The following is a 22,845-nucleotide window of genomic DNA, read 5'->3' as shown; positions in this document are numbered from 1 at the left end:
ACTTACTGTAACCTACTGTACTCTGTCTATGACTGCTGAACTGCTTGTGAAGTCTGTGGTGGCTAGCTAGCAGCTAGCTACAGCTAGCCACCTAGCCCTCCCTTCTTTTCTCTTTAAAGTTTATGAATTAGACTCATAAAATCTGCAACACAATGGTCAAATTGGTTGTCTTCGACATTTCACAGCGTTTGCTTTGAAACCGTTTTTAACTGTTGGGAGAAATATTTTTATCTTTCGGTATTATATCACATTGTCTGGATAAACAGGGCTTGGAATCTACTTAGCTTTTAGGGTCCTGATTTATTTCAAAAATGACCTCCAAAACTAAAACAATTTCTCCTTTTCTGCTCAACTTGAATGAGCCAAATGTGATGTAAAGTAGTATTGCATGCATTTGTATAATTTCACGATCAACCCACAATGCGGCCATTGATGTTTTTTTATTTGCCCACATTAAAGTTGGGCAGTGATGATTGTCAATCTCCCTTAAAAATATGCTGACAATTTGTTTTGGTCTACAAACACACCAAATACAGCAATAAAATGATGATCAACAGTATGATGATCTTTATTCTCAGTGAGTGTACACTGGAGGCTTTGAGTTTCCAAGTTGCATACTGTACCAGTATGATTATTATTCTCCTGTAGCAATTTGTACATTTGTTTTGAACACTAAAGAAACATTGTCAAGGTCCTCCACTGATATTTTTAAAGACAGATTTTTAGTATTTCTATAAAGGAGACATCACATATATCTAGCACCCATTCCACTGTGTCACATAAGTTTGTCTTTCTTCATTAAGGCGCTGATGTTCTGGAAAGAGCAGAGCCCACAGTCGGCACAGGCACATTTTTATTATTTAGTCCATTTCATTCTGTACATCTCTGCAGTATCTGGCCTTGCTTGTTGGGCAAGTGGAATTGCTGAATAAAGAAAACGCCCGGGATCGCACAATTAAAATGAAGCTCAAAAATGATTAAATCAACAACATTAACCATATAAAACCATTGTAATAGTGACAGTGTACAAATATCACGAAAATCTACCAAAATCCCGTAGTTGGTTTTAGGGGCCCCTACAGTATGTTATTAGATCATAATTACTTGAGGACAATGTGTTATTGAATAATTATAATAATTTCTAAGGAAACAGTTGACAGGATGTTGGACCCAGGGGCTTTTCTGTATCACTGATGGAGCTGTTAGCTGCAAGTGGTAACACCATTACAGGAAGTAGAGCAAAAGGTATGGGAAATGAAATGCGAGCAGGTTTTATAAAAGACGAGATGGTTCACCGCGTGATGGGTAAAAAAAGTCAGAGAGCTATTTGTGGTGTGCCGCTTTGCACAACAGATACACACAAAACAGCATGGAGACGCTTCTTTTTCTATTTCCTCAATTCAACTACATGTCCCCAAAGGAGGAAGCGTATTTCAAAATGTTTGGTCCACAACACTCGCAGGCACCAAAGATGAAGGACGATTTTAGCAGGTTGGTGTGTGAAACTCAGCTGTTTTCTATTGTTTACTTGTTTTAAGAGGAACTCATTTCATAGTCTGTTTTAGTAAATGTAGAAAAACAAGTGAACTTTTGTCATGAGTAGAGATATAGCATGTTTCTTTGTGGTCTCTTCTTACTAAAAAGCAACATAATACTGCATGATCTAATGTTTTTATATAATACCTGAAAATGAGTGCAGTTGGCACCATTTAAGGCTGATAGACTTCCAAAAGCTGTCCTCCATGATGAGTCTCTCCATGAACACGCTTACAAGCGAGACTTTTCTTCCAATTTGTATTGGACCACAAAGACATGTTGTGTAATTTATGGCACTTTAGCAACGTGTCTGCGAGGAGTTATTCTCTGATAAGTTGCTGATTTGGTTCACAGTATAAGGGCCTGACAGTTTGTGGAACTTGATGTATTTCCTCCTGTGTTTGCAGACAGAAAGACAAGGAGAGGAAGAGCCGACTCAGCCTTTTTCTCACCAAGTCGGGCTCTCATGAAAACGTCAGTCCCCATAAAAAGACAAATACGCCACCCAGCAAGTAAGGCAAACTGCATTTATATCAAATATTATGTTTGACAAGTATTACTCATGTTTAACATCGGTTTCCAGTACCCTCCATGACTCATTGCACACTGGCAGCAACATGGCATGTAGACGTGTCAAAGCACACCTCAACACTACTTGCTGCATCAATAGGGAAGAGCTGAGCGTATCTCTGATTTTCTTGCAGCATCTCACCAGAGGCGGCTTTGCAATGGAGCGACTCCTTTGAAGAACTGCTGAAGCACTCAGGTCAGATTAATGCCCAAAGGTTCACTAGTACGTCGAGGCAAATTGTTGCACAAAAGGGTGTCTTCTGCCCTCAAACTGTTTGCTACATTTGAATTGTTAACTGATAAGAAGTGCTAGGGGCAATCAATAGTTAATGGAATGAGAAGTGCTAGTTTCACTACATCTTTTAATGTTTGTCCGCACAGATAGCAATACAGAAACTGTGCAACTTCCTCATAAGCACAGAAGTTGCATTGTAGTGTCACTTTGAAACACTGTGAACCACTGAATATGCTCATTTTGGAATGGTTTTATTGATAGCATTCAAGATGTATAATACTATAAGTATAATTATGCTATTGAAGGGTTATGTTATTGCTAAGTTATTGTTTGTACAGTTGGCCCTTTTTAGCGACTTTTAAGAGGAAGGAACAGAGGTGGAAGAAGTATTCTGATATGTGTGCAGTACAAAGAGTACCATTATGATTGTGCACTAAAATACTCCCTCTTATATGATGTTTCAGAATTAATATTACTGCTACATTAATGCATATGTTTCTTTTAACAGCTTTTGATTTATGAGGGTTGCAAATTGTAACTCCATCTACACTCCATATTCAGCAAATGTATCCTCATACACAATTCATACAGTATGATATCTTACAAAAAGTCATTTTTCAATGACCACTCCATACATACATGAAGTCTTTACAAAATAAACTTCTGTCTCCACAAGAAACAACTTGGTTAGGTTTTTCTGTGGTTTAGGTTAAAATAACTAAGTCACGTAGTTACGTGACAAGTAAGTCAATGTTTAGGTTAAAATAGCTACTGAGGGGGCTTTACGTACTGTAGGTACAGAAGTTGCATGTCAACTAAATAAATTATAGTTTCACACTCACACAGAGTGGTCTGGTGTTTTTGGACCCTCCTTCTACCCTGACATCATACCTACATGTAAAACCCCCGCTCTTTTTTCATACAATTTCCCAAATAAATAGAACAAATATCATAACCATATCAACACATCTACACACATACGAGATCTGTTATCTAAATGTAATCAAAGCCAAAGGTCAGACAAATGTAATGAAGTAAAACATAATTCAGAATTCATATTTGTATTGTGTGCCTGTGAGATGTTTACGTTCTTTAATGTTCATAAGGTCTTTATTTTTCTCATACTGCCTGTTGCAGTTCACCCTCTGTCTGAAACCAGAGCCCATTCTGCTCTGATTTGTTAGATGGCCGGCTCTGTTTTGGTCAACCGCTTAGAGATGTCCCGCCCCTTAGCCTTTAGAAGCGCAAGTGTTACAGAGTGACTATGTTACGGAGGTTTAACAAAGGAGGATCTTAGCCTGCTTTTGCAGACAATTTACATGCACAAAAACCTATATAACATGCTACAGGAAAGGGTAACTGCCAAAAAGCATAATAGGGCCCCTTTAAATTCAACCAGTGGTCCTTAACACATCCTGATAATCTAATGTGAGCTTTGTTTACCCAAAGGTACTGACAATATACATTTTATGTTGAACAGTATTGCGTCTTTGTATTGTGTTTATAGTAAATAACCCACGTGTTTTTGCTGATGGGAACTTGGGTCACCCTCGCTGCGAGGGGGACCCAAGTTCCCATCAGCAAAAACACGTGGGTTTGCTATCCTGGCTCCAAAATGGTGGAATGAGCTCCCCATGGACATCAGGACAGCAGAAGGCTTACACATCTTCCGGCGCAGACTGAAAACTCATCTCTTTCGACTCCACTTCGAGCGATAGAATTACTAACAAAGCACTTATATACTGATAAAGGGCTGGCTTATCTAAAGCCAGTTGAGTAGCACTTGAAATGTTTGGCTCTATGAAACCTGATGTACTTATATGATTCTGTTTTCTTCAAGGTTGTGTCTTCCTGGTCGAATGTACGTATTGTAAGTCGCTTTGGATAAAAGCGTCAGCTAAATGCAATGTAATGTAATGTAATGTAAATAACATTGTCTTTGTTTCTCTTCATTAGATGGGGTGGAAAGCTTCTCTCAGTTCCTCAGGTCCGAGTTCAGTGAGGAAAACATCGAGTTCTGGTTGGCCTGTGAAGAATACAAGACCATTGATTCTGAGACCAAGCTGCTGTCCAAAGCCAAATATATTTATACGGTTTATATTGAATCGGAGGCGCCTAAAGAGGTACGGCATGGCATTTATATTAATCATAAACTGTGTAGGCCTAGATGTAATGCTGCATAATAGGCTATTATGTTGAGCTGCAAAGGCTCAACAACGCTTTACCTTTGCCTTTGGCTTTTGTAATGCTGTTGGAGGTTTGAAATATATATGTCATTATATGAAAATAACAGTGGGTGAATTCTTAAGCATTGCATAGTCATGAGCCTTCAGTGGTTTGACCTTTGCGAACAATCGTTAGGAGCAACCGCTTGCTGAGGTCATGCATGTAGTGCAAAGCAGCTCAGGTTATTTCTGTGTGACACAGTCGCAGTTTCGAAGGTTTCCGTTCCATGCAAGGATGCTGCGACCATGCTTTCATGACCTGCAGTGGATCTGACCGTTGAGAGTGTGCTGTCTGGTTTGTGGTTTCCACAGTCCTCTGCAGAACTGCAGAGAGCATCACCCACACACTTTCATTCTAACATGATCGCCTGTGTAAATATGAAACATGCTGTGCTAGCGTGAAAGAATAAAACAGCTTGAGTGATTTGCAGAGATATCCAAATGTAAATGAATGTAACCTTCAATATTTAAGGTGGGAGAGTTGCAGTTTGATATGCATTCATATTTGAGAGCTGTGGTGAATATTTTATATTGCTGTGTAAAAAGCTTCATCGCTGATATTTTAAAAAGAATGTCTTGCCAACATTGTCCTTATCAGTATTTAAACCTACAATTCATTCACAAAAGCAGGCATCAGATGATTAACACATGGGGAGCGGATGTTTGTCAGTGAATGCCTTCAACCGAATTAAGCTAAGAGACGGCCAAAACGGAGAATCTCTCCTCATCAGCTCTCAGTCTCTTTTATCACCAAACAGCAGGGTCATGAATAAAACCATATTTTAGCTTTGGCGCATTTGATTTCCCCTTTGGAAATACATTATTGTATTCAGGTCGGGGAGAACTTATTTCTCAGGAAAAACAACATGCATACAGACGGTGATTAATAAATGGACAGGCTTACTAGGCATAGGCCCAGGGGCCAAACATTTCTTGTTGTGAAGTCACGAGAAACAAAGATGACTAAATAGAGCAGAAAACATCCGAAAAGAGATGCAAAACATTCAGAAAGACGAAAAACAACTAAAAAGCAAATCTAATAGACACAAAGTGACCGCATTTGAACACAAACAGACCAAAATGACATGCAAAACATCTACAAAGAGATCCACACCAATAAAAAAGAGACAAAATACAACCAAAGAGAGGTGCAAAACGCCTGCAAATACATGCAAAATGACCAACAAGATGTATCTGTTGGCCTGAAGCTCCTGTTCTTCATGTATGTAGGGGTGCATTTGCCCTGGTTACGCCCAGGGGGCTTTTTCTCCTTTTCCATCTATGCTTACGTGCAATGCCTGCACTGTCATAAACCTTATCCAAATCATGACAAAAAAACGGACTAAACTGTGCATCATTGTATATGGTGTATTATTTGATATAGATGTAGTTGAGTTTTCATTCATTGTGTTTTAAATAATTTTCATTCATTTAGGTCAACATCGACTACAACACCAAGATGGCCATTCAGAAGGTCATGGCAAAGCCCACAATGAGCTGTTTTGAAGCAGCCCAGATAAAAATCTACAGCCTGATGAAAAAGGACTCCTTTCCCAGGTTCCTCAACTCTGACATTTATTTGGGTCTCACCAGGAAGAAAGGGCCTGGGGCCAACATGTTTCGCAGAAGGTCACGCTCCTGTGTATTCAATGACAGGGGTGAGGCTACAAATGAACCTTTGGCCTGGTAGAGATAGCATTTCAATGTTGTCCCTCACTCTGTGAAATAGATTTTTAAATAACAGATATTCCATGAGTAGCATCATAATTGTTTAACCGCACTGTGCTAATTAGCCACAGGTTTGCTTCTGCAGATCGAGTGGGTTATTTGCTTTCTTTTCAAGAAATATATGAGAATATTGTTACCACTCTCAAGGATGTAAGATGAATACAGCTACAGCCGTCTGGTTAGCTTAGCGTAGCATAAAGACTGGAAGCATAAGGAAATAGCTAGCCTGGATGTGCACAAATCTCTAGCAAAATACACCTAGCATTAGGAGTAACATGTTATAGCTCTACTGTTTAATCTATTCATTGACTGGATAAATTAAATGAGGGTAGCCACCGGGACGTAACCCATTGGTTTGCGGAGTTTGGCATTTTAGCCATCTTGGTTGTCTGAGACCAGAAGTGGCCATATTGGAATGATAGGATGAAGCTGAGGAAGAGCAAGGCCCTAATGAGGAACCAGCTAAAGCTAGAGCTAGCTAGCTACTGACTTCAAGCTAAATGTGGGAAGCTTATTTTGTTTAATTAAAAACATGCTTATATTACAACACAGTCTCATGGCATTTCGTGTTATAGTCACAAAATTAATCTATTGATTTGTGTTCACCAACACAATTTCGCCATTTTCTTCGTGTCACACAGAACGATTTTAAAAGCAATGTAAATAAAAATAAATTAGAAGGAAAAACAGATTTAAAAAAATACAGAATTCAGTATTCTGAGGCTCTTTGCCCCATTTATTTTCCTCACGGACAGCAAAAAAACCGACATTATACAATTTAAAATAAAAGGGATAGGGTTAGGCTTAGGGTAAGATATTGAGTAAGACCCGACCGGACAAAAAGACGTGGTGGAGGCACGAAACATACTACCAATAGAAATACATTGCTTTTAAAATCGTTCTGTGTGACAAGAAAAAAATGCAAAAATCGTGTTGGTGAACACGAATCAATAGATTCAATTAATTTAATTTTGTGACTATAACACGAAATGCCGTGAGACTGGGTTGTATATTACAAGTAAAAAATGACATGTTGGGTTGCGGGAATTACACCGAAACTTCCTGGAGTCTTTGTTTGTTACCTGACAACTTCACAAAAATGAGGACAACAACACTCTAGAAAGATAAGATAGCTGTATCCCCTCATTTCCGGCTAAGCTAAGCTAACTGACGGCTAGTGGTAGATTTGTATCTATCCTACAGACAATTGGTATACATTTTCTCATCTCACTCTGTTTTATCATCTTGGCAAGAAAGTGAATTAGCGTATTTCCAAAGATGTCGAACCATTAATATACTACCCCTCTGTACAAGAGATGACACCACTAGCCGTTCAGCCATACGAATACGTTTGAAAAGTTACGAGGCAATTACTTCAGACAAATGTGGTTATCTTAAAATAATCTTCACCCTCTGGCCGGATCAGAACTGAGTATTCACTTTGCACATATGGAACAATCTCTCTATTTACTTTCCTTGGGGTCAAAATACTGCTTGTGGATTAAACCTTTATTGAAGAATTGTATGTTACTTTAAATCTTGCAAAACTTGAATGACAGGCAGTGGGATGTTTCGAGACAGAATCTCAGCTGAAGTGCCTGAACGCTACCGACAGTACCCAGTCAGCCGTACAGGCAGCCACACTGAGGCCCCTCTCCTTCTTCAGAAGCATTACACTTCAATTGCTTTATCTTCCAAACCAGCAATAGAACTGTATATGTCCATAATACAGTTGAAATGGCAAATAGGCTAATTGTACCATTTCTAATAAAAATGGACTAGATTTTATATTTATATTTAAAAAAACCTTTCAGTCTACCTTGCAGTGATAGCCTGCAGCTTAGGTGACTGCAAAGCACTGAACGCTTTTAATGAGGGATTTACAGTATATCCCTCTTTATAATGAATTAAAATGTATCAATTCTCAGTCCGAAAATCCATATCTTATATGAATACTAATATGAAATTATTATATAACTTATGATTGCTGCTTTTTCAGTTTGCTGCCATCTAATATAATTTATCTATGTTCATATGTTGCCTTGCTGTTCTAAAATGTATACTAAAGTCAAATAAACACTTTTTAATAAAGTCGTTTTAATGAGGGCTTCAGTGTTATTAATTAGTTTGAACCACATCTGAATGTGAAAAATGGAGACATAATGTGTACATATTAGACTAGTGGAAAATTGTTTTTATGTGTTGCTCCCTATTCCAAACCGCTGAAAAATGAATAGACCTTATCAACTCCCATTGCTCTAGCACAAAACTATTCATGTGACTGTATATGTATGCACAGGCTACACTTCTGACAAAGACAAATACATTTGAATTTGGAATGTCAGAGATCCCACTGAGTTCACCCCCAAAGTATGTGCGTGGAAAAAATAAAGGAGTAATTAATAATGTCAACTGCATAGAGAATACACACATATTAGGGCTGTCAAGTTAACGCGTTAATAATGTGTATTTGTCCTCGGCCCGCCCCGTAGTTTCAGAACCCAAAGGCTTGACGTTGTTGTTGTTGATAGTTGGATGGTGGGAGAGGGGGGGGGGGGGTGCTAGTGAACTGTCAACTGGCGGGAAGCCTCACTGCGGGGAAACGGCGGACCTCTGTCGGCGCAACTTCGATGAGGTCGTTTAAAAACATAATAAAGTAAGGGCGGTGCCGGCCGTCAGCTAATAGCTGGTTTAAATGATTTATTCAATGTTTTGAACAGACATCCCCGGTCAACTCGTTTTTCTTTTTGTAGTCCTCGCTGTTCGCGTCTGGATATCGCCATCGTAACCACAACCTCACACACTGGTACTGAATGTGCATCAAAGTCTTCCTACCGAGCCAAATATACCAAAAGATTTATGTAAACGACAGAAGAAGCGATCAAAATGGGTATTTCAGTCGAAGGCCACGTCCCTCACCTCTGTAAACCAGTTGATCGGAAAACCAGTTAATCCGGAACGCTGGCCGTCAACCGTACTTGACGACCGGCCGTTCTGTGGTTCTCCAGATTCTACAGACGGCCAGTCCGCCCCTGCTGACAGCCCAGCTCCTGCCGCTCGCTTGCAGCAGACCACGCTTGAAAGTTTGCCGGGGAGACGCCTGGACAACAACAGCGATAGCTAAATGGGTGGCTACAGCTTAACATTGTGGAGGACGAGGGGCTGCGTTAGATAATTCGGATCGCATCCAACGTGTCGACTGCACATCACAGCGCATTATTTTGACCCTAGGTGGGAACTTCAATCTCATGCTTTGACTGTTATGAAGACAGAGGAGAGGCATTTTGCCGACAACTGTAAACAGGCTTGTCTGTTTGAGCAACTGGCTCAGTGCAAATAAGTAGACAGGGTTGGGAGAGAGTGTAAGAGAGAGAGGTTCCAGGTTGTTGTGTTGAGAATATTCAGGAAATGTTTTGTCACATACATGAAACTCATTGTTCCAATGATAATAAACAAACATTTGCATAAAGCATATTTGTCCACTCATATGTTGATAAGAGTATATTCCTCTAAGGTACATTTAGAACAGATACATTTTTTTGTGATTAATTGGCGATTTAACTATGGACATCATGTGATTAATCGTGATTTCAATATTTTTACATTTTATTTATCACATATACAACACAGAAAGAGTTGGTTTATCTTATTTACATAGATGCCAGGGTTCTTTCAAGAAGCCTTCCCAGACATCTCAGCCTAAATAACTATAATTTTGAAAAATAAACTAAGAAACAGAATTCAATACCTCACATTTCACATGAATTAGGCATCCACGAGTCCACTCACACACGGAGAAGATGGGAAAATGTAATGCGACTACTGAGTTCTGTAGAAACAGCTTCCAGTTTGTGTTTGTGAGGCAGACATCCTCTCCACTTTTAAGAGTATGCTTAATACTTTCCTTTTTGATAAAGCCTATAGTTAGGGCTGGCTCAGGCTTGCCTTTAACTGTGGGGTTTCTTTGGGAGTTTTTCCTTGTACGATGGGATGATCTAAGGACACAAGGTGTTGTATTCTGTACAAACTGTGAAGCCCCCTGAGACAAATGAATAATTTGTGATATTGAGCTATATAAATAAAATGTGATTGATTGATTGTCGATTGATTGGATGAAGTTGTAACAAATGTCGAAGGAGCTGTCCTGGTAAATTCATTACAGTTTAAGATTACCTGCCCACTAAATACAAATTCTCATTGGTATTTAAATGTGTGACTCAGTCTGCACAAAAAGCCTCTGAAATGATCCACAAGTCAAACATGATCCACTGGAGGGAAACAAAAGACTGAAAGAACAGTTAACCTAACAATATAATGCTTGTAAAACTAAATGAGAACCAGTACTACATGTATAAAACAAAACAAAAAACACATTCTCTCAAACAAATGGGTTGCTTTTTAAAAGATTCCTCAATCTTAGCAAAAGTCAGTCAGAAGTTTTACACCCTTGGGCTCTGGTACTAAAACTTTTTCACCACATGTTCCCAATTTAAGAACATATTTGTTTCATCTTTGAAGCTTTTATCTAACTCTACGTGAGACAAATTTAGTAACAGAGTTGCCGACTCCCAGGCTTAGATATTGACTTGTGAAATGTACCCCATACAAATCCGTTTGCACTTGATGCTGCTGGCCTGCAACGATATTGACAGTCTCAAGGTGAAACTTTGTACTTGCAATACTAAATGCCAAACCAAAGTGTTGGGACCTCAACAAGGAGATTGTGTTTATATGGGGGAAAACTAAGATTCAGTTGAATGATTGGCGGGCAACCTCCTACAACTCTGAAAGCGACCACATGTTCGCCAATGAACAGTTGAGTGGTTTTCTTGAGAATTTAGACAGATTCTCTGCTGAAGGCTAAATATCATTCAAACCATTTCTGTAGAAAAATACTCTACCATCTGTCAGCTGCATTGGGCCAAGTGGAAACATGCTGAACATTTTGTATCTTTGGGTTATTTTTCACTGAGGTCAAGTAGATGCTTGACCTTGAATTTGTCTATAATTTAATTTGCTCAATATGTTATTTTTAGGGCCTTCAAAAATCGGAAAAGATCACTGCTGAAAAGAAAAAAGTAACAAATCTCACCGCAAGGATCCCTGTTGTTTGCTATTTTCATGTTACAAGTCGAGACAAATAGATGAAACACTTTCTAATTAAATCACTGGCATGCTTACTGATTTACTTTCAGGGCTTTGAAAACTAATTGGAATAGGTTTTTCGTGCACCAGCCCCCACCCTGCAGGAGAAGGGTCAAAACCATGTTTGTGATCGGATAAATAAAACAAGCAGGACCAACAGCAAAGAGAAATTGCTATCAATGACAGAGAAAGCTAGACAAATGGTGCTGTTGTCGAATACAGATTGGGGGCCTGAAGAGGACGAGAGTGCCACCCTGTGTAAGGTTGGAAAAAATGTATCTTGGTATGAAGTGCTTTGCTGTATCACCAAAGACACTTGGTCTAACCCATTTCAATTTATTTGGGAATATATCAATGATCTTTTACAATAAGCTTTTTCAGCGTTGTCCCTTTTGCTGTGGATGGATACACTGACTGTTCAGAACAACTTTTGATCGAAGAACATGAAAGGCTGAATTACAACAATACAGAACATCTTGAGAACTTTGCAATGAGTTCACAAAGACACTCCCCAGTACTCCTTTCCTGGCTGTGCCATTTTTGAAAAACAAATTTCTTGACCTGGTGCGTCTACACACATGCAAATACGGGTAGCCTGGGTGTTTTCCATCACCTGTTGTGATTTACATTATTGGTTTGTTTGGACCCTCAACATCTCCACCACTGACAGGACAGAATAAAACCATGGGTTATAACACACTGGAAGTATTGTATCTGATATACTGTTTGGTTTACAATTTAATGTTCCTTTTTTTTACAGCTAAGGGACATTGCTCCACATATAGCTCAGGATAACGTGACTATGTATGTTCCCTTCGGCTTTGTAATGGCAAGTCAGAAATATCTTTCTTGTGTTGATCTATTTGAGTCTTTTTAAAAAACTAATTAAGGACAAGAACATTTAAATCAAACATCGTTTGATGAAAGTTGAAAAGTACACTAAAAACACTGAAAAGAGTTCTGGGAGTTACAATCGTGCTGGTTTCCTTGAGAAAAAAATCAATATGTTCTTTCCATTGGAGTACTGCAAAATATAAGCTCTGTGTAAAACATAAACGATGAGGATACTAACACTTTTAGTGTTTAGTGCAAGATGGTCTACACAAATGAAAGTTTTACTTTTCTGAAGCGTAACTCCAATCGTCAGAAGAAAAAGATAACGGCTAAAAACAAACCACACCAAGGATTCATAAATTCATGTCAAAAACATAAAGGTGAACTAATGTTCAGCTTGATGGCATGTATAAGTAACTGCCTTTTTAGAGACAAGTAAAAGCTTTGCTTTACTTAATCTAACCCTAACCCTAGAACCCTAAACCTGTCATAGAACACAACGTAAAACATTTCTTGAGCCTGTGAAAACCACCAACCTTACTTCAGGCATCTTAAAAAACAATATTAAAAGAAAACCTTGACGGCAAGGGAACGAGGAGTCCAAAAATGGTAGTAATAACACTATTGACACTTTTCATTAAATGATTTACCTAATATTCATGCTCACGAAAATGATCTAAGAATGCTAATGTTTATTTTCTGCCAGTTGGTTGGACTGTCAACCGTTTTAGTCCACACTGAAAAATCCCAATGAGTGCTTTACGGATTGCCATGGAAGTGATTAAAGACAATCCTGTTCCCCAGAGGATGAATCCCACTCACTCTGGGGCTCCCCAGACTTTTCCCGTAGCACCACCAGAAGATTTGTTATGAACTCTTGACCACCATTAAATAGATAAACAAGGACATTTGTACAGATATTCATGTTCCCCATAGGATGAATCCCAACAACTGTAGTGATTCTCTGACTTTCCACATAGCTCTGCCAACATGTAAAAGTTCAAACTTAGAAATATCTTAACCTACTCAATGCATCGGCACTAAATGAAGTACCTGAATTTGGTGATCCCCTGAGTTTTTTCCTCGAGGACCACTATGAGGTTCACGCCTTGACAACTACTGGATGGATTACTATGTTATGTGGCACATTCATTCATGTTCCCCTCAGGATGAATTGTAATACCCTCATCATTGACTAATGAACATGCAACGTTTCTTCCCAAATGATACGCTTTTAGTTTCAAAGGTTGGTTTTCCCCAGCATTACCTGAGGTATAAGGCACACATTGTTCATTTAATGCTTGTTTATGCTTTTGTCTTGATGAATAAGGAACACTGCAGATATGCAAATGGCAGGATGACGAGAGTTTTCCTTAATAGTGAATTTGTTTTTGGCTATTTGTTTATGGTCGGGAGCTTCCTGACCATTGCTTAATCCTTTAGTTAAATCCTGTTCTGAATTTGACATGTAGTGCTCTACCACAGCAGGCAGAACTTTATGTCATGATATACTGTATATGATTATACTCGCTTGCCCAAAGTAGAATATACAGTAGTTATTACTGATGAACGGAAATCTAAAGTAGTTAGTAGTTTAAATCATCTTAATTCAGGTTATTTATATTACTACTTGCTATCTTCATTTTGTCAAATCCACAGTTATGATGAGCACAGTTTTGTAGAACATTTGCGGTCATTTAAAATCACAGCCGAGCTCTTCCAGACACGGAAGGATGCCCCGTCTCTCCCGACAACACTTTGCATAAAGATTTCCATATATTCCATTCATGTTGGGTGTGGGTCATTTAGATTTGTTCAGTCACTTGACTCCTTCCTTTCCAAACAATCACAACCCCATCTTCAGTCTGGCAGGATCTTATCTTTGTCTTTCTTCCTAACAGGACTAGGAGATGGCTATAAAGTGAGTTACTGCATATTTAATTTTTTGGAGGCCTTTACCTTTTTTAAGCAGGCAACAGCTTACAGCAACCATGTGGAAAATATCGAAGAGTTTTCTCACTGTAAGTCTCAATTTGCATTGTGTCTTGAGATCTGAAGGGTCTGCTAGTGATTTTTTAGGTTGATGTCAATGCTCTGAACTGTTTGCAAGTCATTTTAAAACATGCAAGTGTGGTTTGCAGGTGCATTGTGCTGTTGAGTTCACAGATAACTTGGCTAGTGATAGATCTTGATGCTCTTTTCAAGGGTAGATTGTGTTGCTTTCCCAAGGATCCACTGGGAGATGTTGAGACTTGGAGTGAGTCCGTGGACAAAGTCCTTGGTTGTAAAGGTACGAGTCTCTCCTGTCTGTGCATATACGTGATTGTATATATTGCTATCCAACCTAAAAAATGTTGTGATTTTCAGCCGGGCAGATAGCTTTCCGGGAGTTCCTGAAGTCCCAGTACAGCGAGGAGAACATTCTGTTTTGGCTCGCCTGTGAGGAGTATAAAAAAATCAAGACGGCGCCAGAGATGATCTCCTCCGCCAACAGGATCTACTCCGAGTTTGTCCAAACAGAAGCGCCGAGACAGGTAAACAACTGCAAGCTGAAAGAGAGAAAGAGTTATTTATTCATACTCTGAATTTAGAAGGCCTTTAGTGGCTGCTTCACGGTGGTAGAACCTTAGAAATTTGCTCACAAGTTGTTGAAAATAGCTGCTGTAAGATGCCTTCGGGCGATATGGTTTGATTCCAGATCAACATAGATTGCGGCACCAGAGAAAACATAACAAAGAACATCTCCAAGCCCTCCCTGACTTCCTTTGATACGGCACAGAAGCTCATCTACAGTCTGATGGCCAGGGATTGCTACCCGCGCTTCCTAAAATCTGACATCTATCAGGGACTGCTGAGGAGAAGCGATTCAAGGTGACTCCAAACTGACAGCCTCTCAGATGGAGGCTCGCCAAATCTGCTTTCCGACTCTCATCTGCTGTATAGCGCTCTTTGATTTCAGTGTGGTTAACAGGTTCATGCCATACAATCCAAATCCCAAGTGTAGCAGAAATAGCTTCTTTTTTTTCTTTCCTTAACCTGTGTGATTCAGTAGACAGTTACATCTCAAGAGAATTTGCAGCTTGTATTATACCTTATCTCTTTAATTATGTCAAGATAAAATCTATAAAGGGATTGTGCACATAATGCTTGTATGATTACCTTTTTTTTCCCTCCAGATTAATTATTAAAAAGATTCATTGTAAAGTATTATTATCCCTTTATCTAATTGATTATACCAATATAAATCCAAATATCCTTTACATTTCAAGTGCAAATAAATATGTGAGTGTATTGCTATGCTTCTGTTTCAGCTTTTCTTGCCTGATTTGTGGTATATCTAACTAAACATAAATCAGTTGAATGACATTTGAGTGTGGCCCTCTTGAATGCGATCCAAATCACTTTTGTTGTCGTCTAACCCTAACCCATCTGTATACTATAATACGGTCATTGGTTGTAAAATAAAACACCAGGTGGCAACAAAGTCCTTCATGCTGCATCATTCTGAAAACAAGAAGAAGCAACTGAAAATGAAAAAGGGAAAAACTGCCTCACACTTCCGTTCTGTCTTTGTGTGGTTTACATCTCTGCTGCATTTTGTACATTGTGTGGAGGAACCGCATGAACGTCTTCATTTAAATTAGCCAAAGACCGAGGCGTTTATGCATCATGAAAAAGTACAAGGAGGGTTCAAATAATCTGATGTAATGGGAAAATCCTCTTTAACTAAGCTTATTCTCCCTTATTTAAATCTACCATCAAAGAAGCACAGTTTATATTGTATCTATGTAGTTCTTCATAGTGTTAGACAGTAGTCATTGCTTTATCTGTTTGTTTTTTGCCTTGTCATGACCAGGGCATGGCGGATTATACAAACTTGTGTCATCGCCTACTGTATGTAAAACGCATGCAAATACAAAGGAGCACAACAAAACACATTTGGACATAATGTTCACATCCACAAAGAGAGTGAATTCAGCATGTAAGAATGACCTTCAACAATATGGAAAAATAAAACGCTACATTGTTCTCTTTCGCCTGTGCGGCCTTAACATTTGTTTGTTGTCTGATTTTTGTGTTTGGAAAGTGGAAGTAGACATGGAGTGGTTTCTCCATGTGACGGTGGGTGATAGACGAACATGTTGTTCTGCTTCTGTTGGTGGCATTGAATGTACAGGGGGGAATTATTTTAGGGCAACACAGGCTGCTCACCACAACTTCCTCTTCAACGACTGTGTGTGGAAGGGTGAAGTTCATAGTGTAAGGGAAACTTCTGTGTAGCAATGCAGTGGGAGTCACCGACTCAGGAAGGAGACACGGGAAGAGCAGGAGCTTTGATGTCAAACACTGATGGTTTATTTGGAGTTTCGGCCGGAGGGTTCACATCACAAATCACAGCAGTCCCAGTGAGACTGCACGGGTGGGTTGCCACGTCAATTCTAAAGAACTCTACCTCAGACCCATGTATTTAGCTAGTTCTGAGAGCATCATCAACATGCTGCATAACAAGATAGAATGATAACACCTCTATCAGCTGACGTCAACAGGCAGGAACATAGAATCATAACACTGAGAGCACAGCAGCCAAGGTTACGAGGTGCGTGTGCTCAGTCAGGACAGTTTGAACTGATAAACTGGGTCAAAGTTATGGGCCTTGGAAAATATTTCCACAACACATAGGGTACTGTGAAAAAGACTGAATTTGGCCTACTTATTCTCAGGCCCAGCAAAAGTAGACGTTGCTTGAAGGGAAGTGAAAGAGTTATCAAAAACTGAGCCATAGATATAATTGTCTGACTGACGGAGGAAACTCACAGACGGGTGCAGAAACCGATAACGAAATTGTCTTCAGATAAGAGTTCATGTCACCACAGCGAGCGTTTTAACATCCAGCTTGGGTAAAGCATAGTCACATGAAAATAGATAAAGTGATAAAACAATTCCGACTTGTGACTCAAAAGCAACTTATTAAGTTTGCTTAAAAACCTTTTCTTAGGTTAAGACTTATTATCATGTATTTGATGCCACCTCATTTATCAATCTTGAAAATGTTAGGCAAATGAGTTATGGCATATTTAAACTTCTTATGTTTACGAGCATGGGTTGATTCAGATGTTAACATTTTTTGCATGCATTAACTCCCAATTGAGTGTTCTCTACCTTTCTAGCAGAAGACTTCCCCTACATATTGACGTGTGTTGTCATGGTTAAATTGTGTCACAACAGTATAAAAATCAGCTTGTATCCAGGCTTGATATTCTGCACTGTGAATATATCGATATATTGTCCATTGTTATCAAAGTTACATTATGATTTAGAGTAGTAGCAAAGCAGCTGTAAGTGCAGGTAGCAAAACATTGCAACAAAATGGCCGGCTGAAGCACATACGGGGAATGACATTGAAATAAAATGGAGGTAGGTGAAACAAATCAGGATAAAGTGAATGTAAGAGTGGTAATAGAAAGACACATTGCTGGTTATCCTGTAGAAATACAATTATCTGAAGGAACCGTAACTAAAAAGTTGTTGGTCAGCCCATTGCTTTGCTCCAGACTGAATTATCTCAACCACTAATGGATTGTTGCCATGGCATTTCACATGCAGTATTGGTGCCCAGAGTAGAAAATCTAATCAGAAATCTCTGCAGCAGCAGAGTTTACCAGAATATTACCTCTTGCTCTGCAATACTGAACAGATGTTCAATTATCTGAAACTATTGAATCTGAGTTATGTTTATAATTACCAACTTTACTAAAAGGAATGGTTTGGGAAATGTGGTTAATAGTTTTCAAAAAATGTTGAATCATTCCTTTAACCCACATGTGTCAAACTCAAGGCCCGGGGGCCAAATCAGGCCCTTGGTGGATTTAATTTCGGCCCGCAGGATAATTTCTAATTACTATTAGGTCTGGCCCACCGGTATATTGCACGCACACCTTCACTCCATCCTGAGGGTCTCCTCAGCTCAGAGCCTGACCCTAAACATTGATGAACTTGCACCCAAGACGAGATGCCAAGTAACTGGCTTGAACTAGCATCACAGAGCAGCACACTGAGTTTAAATGTCCTTTTTGCACTTTTTCTCTTGCGACAACAGGGCATGTTTGTTTTTTTCTTTGAGGGAAATTGTGGAAGCTGTGCCTGTGGAAAAATGTACTCATAAAAAATGACTGGAAAAGCTGCAGATAGAACCATAAGAAATGAATGCAACTGATTATTTAATGTTTAATGTTGTTTTCATAGGCAATAATTTAAGCTTTGTTAGTTCCAGGTTTAATAAGTTAATTTCAATAAGTTTTGCAATAAACATTGAACCAGTCCGGCCCTCGACTAGTACCCATTTTTTTTATTTTGGCCCACTGTGTATTTGAGTTTGACCCCCCTGCTTTAACCCTTAAAATACAGTATAGCCCTAAGGTTGGAAAAATCGTAATTTCACATGTTCTGAACTGTATGTATTTCATGTATTAGTTAGGCTCAGTTCAGTTCACTACCGTAAATAAAAATAAGTACAATTTTAAAATGTTTAGTCATAAAAAACAGCAACAATGTCCTCCTACGACATTCAGTGTTATATTGCTTACATCATGGGTACTTTACTACAGCATACATACAAGGAAGTCTACATTAGACATTTACAAATCTAAGAAAAACAAAGGACTGATGATGTTCTCTTTTAAAAACTCACTCAAAATTCCAGGGGAATGTACAGATAACAGGTGAAAGCCTTTGTTTTGGGCAGATTCCTGTCAACATAACAGGAAGTGAATACAACAGCTTTCAGTTACACAGTTCACACCATTGATTAAGAATCCTGGTAGGTGGTGACCGAATGATCTTGACAAACTGGTTAGAACCAGACCTAGATGTTAGATGTTAATTTTTTTTCTGATTTTGAGCCAGCTGTTTAAGCTCTTTCCTATGCGACATAAAGATGGTATTACTTCTGTCTATGAAAACACTGGGCCTAATTGCCCCCCTATATGCCTACATACTACCAAATAGCAGTCTAACTTAAAATCACCATAATGTTACTTCAAATTGTGAGTATTTATCTTTTGCTAAACATGGTTACTGTATGGTAAATTCTTAATCATAAAAACATGGCAAAAGCGAAAATAACTTTTAAGTCATTAGATACTTTCTTTATACAACTCTTTTTTTGGCAGATTTTCAATTCGCACTTAAAGAAACCTGAACAAAGGAAAAATACATCTTTAAATCTATAAAAACATTTGCACGATCTATAGTTTTTTTTACATTACTTTTCACTATTCAAGGTCTGATTATTGCTGCACCCTCTTGTTATGCAATGATTTCCAACTGGACAATGGTGCTACCTACTGCTTACCTCAGTGAACAACGCATAGTTCGCTTACCGATATTCGATAGAAACAAGTGTTCATTCACATTTTAATGAGTTTGTATTTAAATGTAGTTAAAATGTTTGTTACATTTGGTCAGAAACCTGACTACTGGCTAAAATATGTAAAGCATAAAACAACATCTGTCAAACTAGTTAATTGTATAGTTAAAAAATGTTTGACATATGCTAACTGTCACTTCAAGGTTCAAGGCTTTTATTAGTCATACGTACATAGCTACAGGGTAGTTATGACGATGAAAATCCAACAGTGCAACACAATAAAACAGAACAACAGAAAAAACAGTGCAAGTAAATACAAAAAATAAAATAGTAAAATAGTGCAATAAGAGTCTATACAGTAATTGGAATATGATATATTAGATAAATAATTTGTAAGTTGCAGCCAGATGAATGTTATGGATGTTGTTTCAAAAGTTCTTAGTGACCTAGTTAGCCAATCAACATTAATTGTATTTATTTGGGCCCTTTTGGCTTTTGTATTAGAAGTTAGATTACATAAGAGTAGATATTAGTAGAAACCGTTTGATACATTTCGACAGAAGCAAGCTAACTGTTTTCCCCTGCGTCTCGTCTTTATGCTAAGCTACGCTAATCGCCTACTGGCTGTTGCTTCATATTTAGAATACAGACACTGACGTCTATCCACATCTACGCTGCATTGGTTTTCAGGCAGGGTGGATTAAAGACTAAATTATTTGCCTATCTGCTGCTGAATTTTCCACTGCCCTATTTGCATCTGGACTTTGAAACAAACATGTTTCAAACAAGACAGTAGTTGCAGTCTGCGCACATGTTTGCGTCATCCCCAACTTCCTCTTTTTCTGTGGTTGGCTCAGCATGATAGTGTGACGCTACTCACCAACACTTCTGCTCTACATATATAGTTGAGCAGATATATCAAACAGACACAGCAGCAGTCACACAACTCTCTAAGAGCAGCCCAACACACACACACCCCACGCACAAAGCATTGGTGCCATGCCGAGTATTGACGTATCACCACAAAGGGAGCTACAGAACCTTAACATGGACCTTGATAACAAGAAGAGGTAAATATTTTATCATAACTAATCGATGTATCATCTCCTTTTGTCTCTTTTTCGATTGAGCTTCACTAAATAAACCTTGTGTTTGATCATCAGGGGAGGAAACCTGAAGTCTCGGCTGCAGTGCAGATCATCTCAAGATGCTAACAATGAGGGGTAAGCAAAGAAAACTTGAAACTAACATCTCTGTTGAAATTATTGTAGTACATTTGAGTGACAGTGCATCTTTTTTTAAAGGCTTTGTTACGAGGAGATGTCCCAGTGGTCAGAATCACTTGAGAGGCTTTTATCATCCAAATGTAAGTTCAGTAATAGGCTATTAAGCCCATATTCAAGCCTTATCGTCAGTATTCCTCCTCAACCTTGGCTAACTGGTTATATTTTAATCTGTTTAGATGGCATGAAGATATTCCAGGCCTACTTGAAGTCAGAATTCAGTGATGAAAACATTGAGTTTTGGCTTGTTTGTGAAGACTATAAGAAGATGAAGTCTTCCTTCAGGATGTCCTCTAGGGCCAAAAAGATCTTCAAACGCTACATTCAAGCCGAGGCTCCGAGAGAGGTAAGCAGAGAAGAGTTTATTAGGCAGACTGATTTACAGTTCTTTTCACACACCCTTTCTACTTCTTTGTTCTAATCATCCTCATTACTTTACTCTACGCTTCTAGATCAACATTGATCACAACACCAGAGAGCTGATCAGGCGGAACATGAAGACGCCCGACTCGTTGTGCTTTGACGATGCCCGAAGGATTGTCTACGGGCTGATGGAGAAGGACTCGTACCCACGTTTCCTCAGGTCGGACCTCTATAAGGATCTATTGGAATCTACATCAGAATCGGTGCAGATGTAAAGACACCAGAAACATTGCGTCAACAGAATCTGCACTCTGAAGCTAAGCTCAATGCTGGACTACCTGAGAAAAGCTGTGGGGTTATTGCTTGTCTGGGAACACTGGTGAAACACCAAAACAACTTTGAAAACTTGTTTTTTTACACTCATTCATGCCTTATTTTTGAGTTGGAATAACAGACTGGGGTCAGCCATGACCCAAGATGACTGTGTAGAGGAAAAGCCTTAAAAAAACATAGGAGTGTTTAAATACTACTAGCTGGTATAATGGGAAAGGATGGCTACAGTTATTGTAAAACACAGGACTTACAAGAGATGCCGCGCCTATGTTGTGAAAAGGGTAGGGACTTTTCTGCGGAAGTGTATGTGTTGCAAACACCCTTCCCACCCATCATGCACAAGCTACATTTGCACACCATCTTCAGTTTATTGTTTCTCACTAAAGCAATAGATGCATATATGCTATCTACATGTGGATCTCTATGCAGGGCTTTGCATTTAAAAGTTTTGCATTCTGACATCACACTGAAAAAACTGAGATGTTACAATTACCATCATTTGATATAAGCTACATGTTGTGCAAAGTTTATGCGAAAGTTATGTAAATGTGAACATTGAGGTGGATTTGTACATATTGAATAAATTATCTATATTTGCTTTCTAATGTCAAGTGTCACAATGACTAAAATCAGCTTCTGTCAGATCTACAGACAAGGCCATGTTTGTATAGAGCATAAGAATCCACAAACGTAGTCATCAATGTAGTGTTTCTTCGTTCTGTCGTATACTTACTCATAGTTAGATTAGTAACTGTTTCTTATGACTCGTAGCTTACTTTACTAGTGCCAACTATACTTAAAGGAATAGTTTGACATTTTAAGAAATATTCTTTTTTGTTTTGACAAAAAAGTCGAGACCTTCTTTTGACCCTTAATAAAACAGTCCTTTTTTTCCCCTTTAAGCCCCTGTCACACTGTCCCGAAGTTGACACCCGATGGACACACGAATATGGAATTGTGAATTTCGCACGAAGATGGCCCCGAACCACACACGAAGGCAACATTTACATTACATTTAAGACATACAACTGCAATGAAAGTACCAAAAACAATTATGTTACAGTACTATGATACTGTACTGATATCTTCAGACTTTGTTCTTTACTTTATCCGTCGTTATATGTAGAAAATATTACGTTTTCTCCGTAATGTTGTTTCCATAACAACAACAACTTCCTGTCAACTCTCCTTCAAAATAATATATTATATCCTTTTTAGTTTCACAGA

At 38.7% G+C, this 22,845-nt stretch overlaps 3 protein-coding genes across 3 annotated transcripts; all 3 read left to right on the top strand.

The window, feature by feature from the left end:
• The first annotated feature begins 1,292 nt into the window (after nt 1-1,292).
• On the top strand, nt 1,293-10,389 carry rgs18 (regulator of G protein signaling 18). Its single transcript, XM_034215334.1, has 5 exons — nt 1,293-1,491; nt 1,944-2,048; nt 2,241-2,302; nt 4,298-4,464; nt 6,002-10,389. Exons 1-5 carry the CDS (start codon nt 1,370-1,372, stop codon nt 6,254-6,256), a joined length of 711 nt encoding a protein of 236 aa, XP_034071225.1. The 5' UTR covers nt 1,293-1,369; the 3' UTR covers nt 6,257-10,389.
• A 1,250-nt stretch (nt 10,390-11,639) lies between these two features.
• LOC117545624 (regulator of G-protein signaling 21-like) lies at nt 11,640-16,212 on the top strand. Its single transcript, XM_034215477.1, has 4 exons — nt 11,640-11,697; nt 14,384-14,563; nt 14,641-14,807; nt 14,972-16,212. Exons 1-4 carry the CDS (start codon nt 11,640-11,642, stop codon nt 15,146-15,148), a joined length of 582 nt encoding a protein of 193 aa, XP_034071368.1. The 3' UTR covers nt 15,149-16,212.
• Nucleotides 16,213-20,564: 4,352 nt separating this feature from the next.
• LOC117545521 (regulator of G-protein signaling 13-like) lies at nt 20,565-22,223 on the top strand. The gene is made up of 5 exons (XM_034215338.1): nt 20,565-20,709; nt 20,803-20,862; nt 20,944-21,005; nt 21,102-21,268; nt 21,375-22,223. Exons 1-5 carry the CDS (start codon nt 20,639-20,641, stop codon nt 21,558-21,560), a joined length of 546 nt encoding a protein of 181 aa, XP_034071229.1. The 5' UTR covers nt 20,565-20,638; the 3' UTR covers nt 21,561-22,223.
• Nucleotides 22,224-22,845: the final 622 nt, after the last annotated feature.

The sequence above is a fragment of the Gymnodraco acuticeps genome, unplaced genomic scaffold (assembly GCF_902827175.1).
Source record: "Gymnodraco acuticeps unplaced genomic scaffold, fGymAcu1.1, whole genome shotgun sequence".
Lineage (NCBI taxonomy): Eukaryota > Metazoa > Chordata > Actinopteri > Perciformes > Bathydraconidae > Gymnodraco > Gymnodraco acuticeps.
The sequence above is the reverse complement of the archived record's forward strand: the minus strand, read 5'-3'. Positions and strand labels throughout refer to the sequence as shown.

What these genes read in the sequence shown, in the direction of transcription:
- rgs18 (XM_034215334.1), top strand. Translation starts at nt 1,370, where the DNA reads ATGGAGACGCTTCTTTTTCTATTTCCTCAATTCAACTACATGTCCCCA. An exon ending in ATGAAGGACGATTTTAGCAG is followed by an intron (nt 1,492 to 1,943) that starts GTTGGTGTGTGA and finishes CTGTGTTTGCAG; the next exon opens with ACAGAAAGACAAGGAGAGGA. An exon ending in AGAACTGCTGAAGCACTCAG is followed by an intron (nt 2,303 to 4,297) that starts GTCAGATTAATG and finishes TCTCTTCATTAG; the next exon opens with ATGGGGTGGAAAGCTTCTCT.
- LOC117545624 (XM_034215477.1), top strand. Translation starts at nt 11,640, where the DNA reads ATGGTGCTGTTGTCGAATACAGATTGGGGGCCTGAAGAGGACGAGAGT. An exon ending in GGACGAGAGTGCCACCCTGT is followed by an intron (nt 11,698 to 14,383) that starts GTAAGGTTGGAA and finishes ACTGTTTGCAAG; the next exon opens with TCATTTTAAAACATGCAAGT. An exon ending in AAACAGAAGCGCCGAGACAG is followed by an intron (nt 14,808 to 14,971) that starts GTAAACAACTGC and finishes GTTTGATTCCAG; the next exon opens with ATCAACATAGATTGCGGCAC.
- LOC117545521 (XM_034215338.1), top strand. Translation starts at nt 20,639, where the DNA reads ATGCCGAGTATTGACGTATCACCACAAAGGGAGCTACAGAACCTTAAC. An exon ending in CAAGATGCTAACAATGAGGG is followed by an intron (nt 20,863 to 20,943) that starts GTAAGCAAAGAA and finishes CTTTTTTTAAAG; the next exon opens with GCTTTGTTACGAGGAGATGT. An exon ending in GAGGCTTTTATCATCCAAAT is followed by an intron (nt 21,006 to 21,101) that starts GTAAGTTCAGTA and finishes TAATCTGTTTAG; the next exon opens with ATGGCATGAAGATATTCCAG.